Source organism: Palaemon carinicauda, chromosome 4, assembly GCF_036898095.1.
Source record: "Palaemon carinicauda isolate YSFRI2023 chromosome 4, ASM3689809v2, whole genome shotgun sequence".
Classification (NCBI taxonomy): Eukaryota; Metazoa; Arthropoda; class Malacostraca; order Decapoda; family Palaemonidae; genus Palaemon; species Palaemon carinicauda.
Window position 1 is genome coordinate 180,611,337 of NC_090728.1, and position 5,670 is coordinate 180,617,006.

A 5,670-nucleotide genomic window follows, 5' to 3' on the forward strand; every position below is an offset into this window, starting at 1 on the left:
TATATATAAATATATATATTTACATATATATATAAATATATATATTCAAATATATATATATTCATATATATACGCATATATATACATATATACATACATGAAAATGGCACAATAGTAAATTCTTTTTAGCGAGGCAGATTTGCACAGACTCGCAGGGGTGCCCTTTTAGCTCGGGAAAGTTTCCTGCTCGCTGATTGGTTAGAGAAGATAATTCTAACCAACCAATCAAATAGCAGGAAACATTTCCGAGCTAAAAGGGCACCGCTGCGAGTCGGTGCAAATGCGCCTCATTAAAAAAAAAATAGTATATTGTACCCTTCTACAGTATAGCTAATGTCAAGTCTTAAGCTATCTTACTTAGAAGACCAAGATGCAGAAGCTATTGGGGGGGGGGGGGAAAAACTAACAATATTTTTGATAAATTACAGCACTTCTCATGTTTATCAGGCATTTATGTCCAAATCATTATCAATAGACTAAGAAAAAGAAAAACTGGATTTTAAATTCATAGATATCTTCACACAAAATCCAATAAATAAAATAGAGGGTACATAAACCTTTTTTTTTTTGTAATTTCACAATTTTCTTTTATTCTGCAAATTACAAAACAGACACATATAAATATACAAACAAACTACTACTTTGTACATATATATAAAATATCTAAGCACACAACTCTATTGATTACACTTAAGAACTATTGCATGCTAGCAAACCCCAGTTTACGGAGAATTCGAATTCACTACGCCCTATACATTTGGTAATTTAATACATTAATCTGCATTAATCCTTACATAATTTTGGTTATGTCTTGAGACTGATTTAAAATCATAGACATACTGTAAAAAATTTGCCGTAAAAAAGGTAAAAATACTGGAATAAACGTTCCCAGGCATTTACAGTTTTAAAAACGGGTATAGATGTAAAGGAATATTACGGTTACCAGCTCGTAAAAGATAATAAAGTACAGTAGTGTACAAATTACGGTCACCTGTATTTTACTGAAATACAGATGTTAACTGTATACTTAACGGAGAATTTCCGATTAAAATTAGTTTTTCAACAGTGTAGTTCATAAATCTATTACGAACATAACCACTTTTATTACTCCAAGTTGGCTAATTATCTTTCCTTATAGTTAATGCTAATGTTCTATTATTTACATTTAATCATAATGAAAGACTTTCGTGTAGTGAAAAGAAAAGCTTCACTTCCGTCACAATGAAATGACTAGACTTACCCATTCAGAGAGAGAGAGAGAGAGAGAGAGAGAGAGAGAGAGAGAGAGAGAGAGAGAGAGAGAGAGAGAGAGAGAGAGAGAGAGAGAGTCAAAGTCAAAATCTTTATTTCCATTATTACAATGGTTATTCTTTTGTTAAAACAATAAACTAAATATTAAAACAATAAGTTATATATAAGTTCCATTTCTAATGGATAGCTTTACATAAAAGAGAGAGAGAGAGAGAGAGAGAGAGAGGAGAGAGAGAGAGAGAGAGAGAGAGAGAGAGAGAGAGAGAGAGAGAGAGAGAGTCAAAGTCAAAATCTTTATTTCCATTATTACAATGGTTATTCTTTTGTTAAAACAATAAACTAAATATTAAAACAATAAGTTATATATAAGTTCCATTTCTAATGGATAGCTTTACATAAAAGAGAGAGAGAGAGAGAGAGAGAGAGAGAGAGAGAGAGAGAGAGGAGAGAGAGAGAGAGAGAGAGAGAGAGAGAGAGAGAGAGAGAGAGAGAGAGTAAAAATAACTCCATCGATGAGGTGGTTTGTAACAAGAATTATTTGAACTTTTACTTGTCCTCCGACAAATTTTATCAGATGATAACTTTCGGTTGGAATTCAAATGCACTAAGCAATTACATGTAAAACAGCCTTTTATAAAAACCCGAGATGACAACAATATGTAGGCAATGTATACATGAGGAAATACGTATACTTCCCTAGCAACTTGCTTTATGGTTAAAGCTGTCCTTAGTCTACATCTTGTAATAAAGGAAAATCATGCCTTCTTTCATCTAGACTGTACGTATACTATACTTTTTATACCGTTATGTTAGCCACTGTATATAATACCGAACGTTAAGATTTAGACCTCCCAAAAGCAAAGGACACCTATAAAATATGCTGGAACAACCCCATGTTCTTATACGTCAAAATAACCACTCATGATTAAAATATATCCCGCTCCGGGATAACTAAATGGTGTCTATTTTCATTACAATTCTACATCCTAATTTATTCTTAGTTTTTGTATTTTAACTTATATTTACATATATGGCTCTCATCCAGTTGGATAACTCACAGCATACTGCTTAGATGAACTTCTCTCCTCGCTGAACAGATGGAGAATAAACGGGGGTTATAAAACAATAAAATACGTACCTATTTTATAATAATGTTTGAACTCATCCTTTTAAATATCACCACACTTTCTAATAAAATAGATCAACCCTGGAATATTACATGACTATTTTCTCTGGTGAATGACAGTATAAACCTTAAATAATAACAGTTGTAGCTCAAATTGGGATTTTTTTTTTTTATGAAAATATGGCAATCAACAGAATAGGGAATGCATTAAAAATTTGTATTCTCATATTTGTTGTTTTTGGATTTCTAAACTTTGTTTGCATGATGCACTGCCATTATATAAGAATCATGATTTCTTTGAAGAAAATCCCTGATGAAAGCCATTAGTTATTAGCTGAAACAGTTGTAACCAAAAGTTGAATAAATTTTCATGTTTTAACGTTTTCTTTCTTTAGGTACAAGTAAAATATATCTGAAGACAACAAACGTAATCTACTGCGTAACAATATTAGGTTCTGAATGTTTCAATGCATCAAACAATCTTGACAAATGCACTTCGACTGTTTGATGAATTTGTGAAAGATCTAAAATTACATTTGAATAATTGACGAAGCCATAGTGCCAAATTCCTTCAATCCTCGTGATGATGATCATGAGCGGTATTTGTTGACCAATCTCCAAAACAGCAAACAGGCGAACGACATTAGAACATATTTAGCGTACTTCGTAGGGATCTTCAGCGTGGTCGGGGGAAGTTCTATGTTCTTCCTGCGAGTCTGAAACGGGAAATCAAATACAAAAAAAAATGTTTATCTGGAAATTTAACCTCTAAAATGTACTATCTCATTTTTCTCATACTATATACACAAAGTTTCTTAAAAATAGATGTTCACATCTTAAACAATGTCAAAAGAAGGAGACGTTGTCTCTATACTATCCGTATAAGAAGAAGAAGAAGAAGAAGAAGAAGAAGAAGAAGATTACCACACTGACACCCACCTTTGCTTGATTGCGTTCAAACTGTTCAGCAATGAGAAGCAAGTCGACTCCCACGCCACGGTATGTGTTGATCATGTGTGCCTCAGTACTCGTAAAATCGTAGTTATGAGATTGAAAATCCAGTTGGGAAACATAATCAATTTCACAACACTGGATTGAACTCCCTTCGTCCCTCTCAGTCCGTTGGAAACCCCCATCTGCAGGTGACTTCGTACTCGTCTCTTTAAAATTCACGTATTTACATAAATATCTCCGAAACCTGGTCCTTGTGAGTGGTTCTTCCATCCCACAAGAAACAGATGAGTATCGACGTAAGGCACTAGGAGTTCGAAGTACAATCCGATTGCCTAGGTAATTTCTGACACTTCTGACTTCGTCTTGGCTTTCAGGCGAAGACAGACACCCGGTGTGGGGAGGTTTAAAACTGAGAGGCTGCAAGTATGGTCTGTTGCTGGTAACGACGTCCGGTAGAGGAAATGACACATCTGAAATAGAGATAAATTAAATAGTAAACAATTCAACTGTAAATAGACTATGATGTATATATGTTATAAATAGTAAGATTGTAAATGTGAATTTCATAATAAAAGATAAAAAAGTAATGCTTTGAAAGTAGCCGTTAAGATCTTAATCATTACCTCACTTTACCAATTACTTATCTATGGATTAGATGTCATTAACAACTACCACCTGAATTCATAATACCCTAGAAACTAATAAATTTCCTTATTATTCAAATATAGGAAAAAATACAAAATCTTCAAATTTCATTCATGCGGTAGCAATCACACAAATCACTTTCATAATTCAAAATTCTTTAAGCTGTTTCCTTTATAGCATTCGCCGTTTGAGAAACATAAGAAAGGCAAATGTAATCTCAATCAATCAAAATATACTTGGTGATCTAGCTCTAGGAGGAAATAATCTAAAACAAAAGACGAAAGGGGACGTTTACGTTATGAATACCGTTAGTGTTAAATATTTTATAGATTATATGCAACATGATTGTATTAAATAATTTACAGGTTAAGCCATGTTTCTATCTAAATACTTAATATTTCAAGTCAGGAGGAATGTTCACGTCTCTCTCTCTCTCTCTCTCTCTCTCTCTCTCTCTCTCTCTCTCTCTCTCTCTCTCTCTCTCTCTCCTGAAATAAGAATTTGGGTCAAATATTACCAGAGCCAAATAATGAAACCTTAAGCTCGCCAAATCATACAAAAATACTCTCGACTAACGTGACCACTGGCATCATTATTTATCACTAAAATCCAAACAAATTGTTAATCCCTTGTGAGGCCAATGTTTACAATAATGGTTAAATAAAAATGTTAAATAAAAAATAAAATATAGATTTATTCACACTTGACTACGTAAATTGCATGAAAAATTAAAACATTTCATAGACTAGACTACTTACCAATTTCATTTTCATGGATACTGAAGTCCATTTCTGTGCAATTCACAAGATTCCTCGTTGAACACTCAGCACCAAAATCGTCCATGTCGTAGGCGAATCCAAAGGGAACAGCTGCTGTCTGAATGAGTAAAGTCATCATGTTGACAGACGAAATTCATTCACTATAATCTTAGTCCACGGATAACAGCACGTCTTCACAAATCGGCATCCTCACGTATACTGACTGAGGCTGACTCTGCCGAGTGAACCACCTTTCAACTGCTAAGGGGCAACGAGTCATTTCCCCGCGTAATGCTATTGGCTAACGAGAAGAACTTGATTTGCAGGCGTGCGCGCGCACAGACACATATCATTCAATCACAACGAGATCGTTTCGTTTCTTTATGAGAAAATGGTGTTCTAGATATGCAAAAATAATCGGTGGAGAGCATGCTTTCGCCACGCCAAACAATCTTATTTTGCTCTTAACTCCACTGCGTAACTGTACTTCGATGTATAATCTTCCAAATCTAATGGATTTGTCCTTGTGTCATAACCCATTTGCCCACTAAGTTTCGCTGAATTTGGTTCCGTAGTTTTGGCGTAATGTTGTTCACGAAAAAGAGTAAACTAACAATATATTTGCCATTTACTTAACATTGCAATTATTTTCAAAGTACTGCTGCGGACTTGTACTTTGATGTACTTTATCCAAAATGTTACACATTCATCCTTGGAGCATACCCAACATAACTACTAAAGTTTGGTCAAAACCGGTCCACAAGTTTTTTGTGTAAGTTGCTCACAATCAAAATAAATAAATGAAGAAACAGACTAGAGTGAATACATACTCTTCGCAAAAATAACTTTAAATTACCTGCTTCTCTATTCGAATATGTTCCACTAACAAGAAAAAATAGGAATGAAACAATTATGCAAATAAAAAATCTATACGGA

General features: G+C 34.0%; 1 protein-coding gene across 1 annotated transcript; it reads right to left on the minus strand.

Annotated features, from left to right (window-relative positions):
• Positions 1–1,707: 1,707 nt before the first annotated feature.
• Positions 1,708–4,986, minus strand: LOC137639223 (uncharacterized). Its single transcript, XM_068371519.1, has 3 exons — positions 4,735–4,986; positions 3,317–3,801; positions 1,708–3,093 (listed from the first exon to the last, which is right to left on the minus strand). The coding sequence occupies exons 1-3, from the start codon at positions 4,871–4,873 to the stop codon at positions 2,968–2,970; spliced, it is 750 nt and encodes a 249-aa protein (XP_068227620.1). The 5' UTR covers positions 4,874–4,986; the 3' UTR covers positions 1,708–2,967.
• Positions 4,987–5,670: the final 684 nt, after the last annotated feature.

Coding starts and splice junctions, on each gene's coding strand:
- LOC137639223 (XM_068371519.1), bottom strand. CDS start 4,873: ATGATGACTTTACTCATTCAGACAGCAGCTGTTCCCTTTGGATTCGCC. Junction 3,802..4,734: donor TATCCATGAAAATGAAATTG/GTAAGTAGTCTA, acceptor TCTCTATTTCAG/ATGTGTCATTTCCTCTACCG. Junction 3,094..3,316: donor TTGAACGCAATCAAGCAAAG/GTGGGTGTCAGT, acceptor TTCCCGTTTCAG/ACTCGCAGGAAGAACATAGA.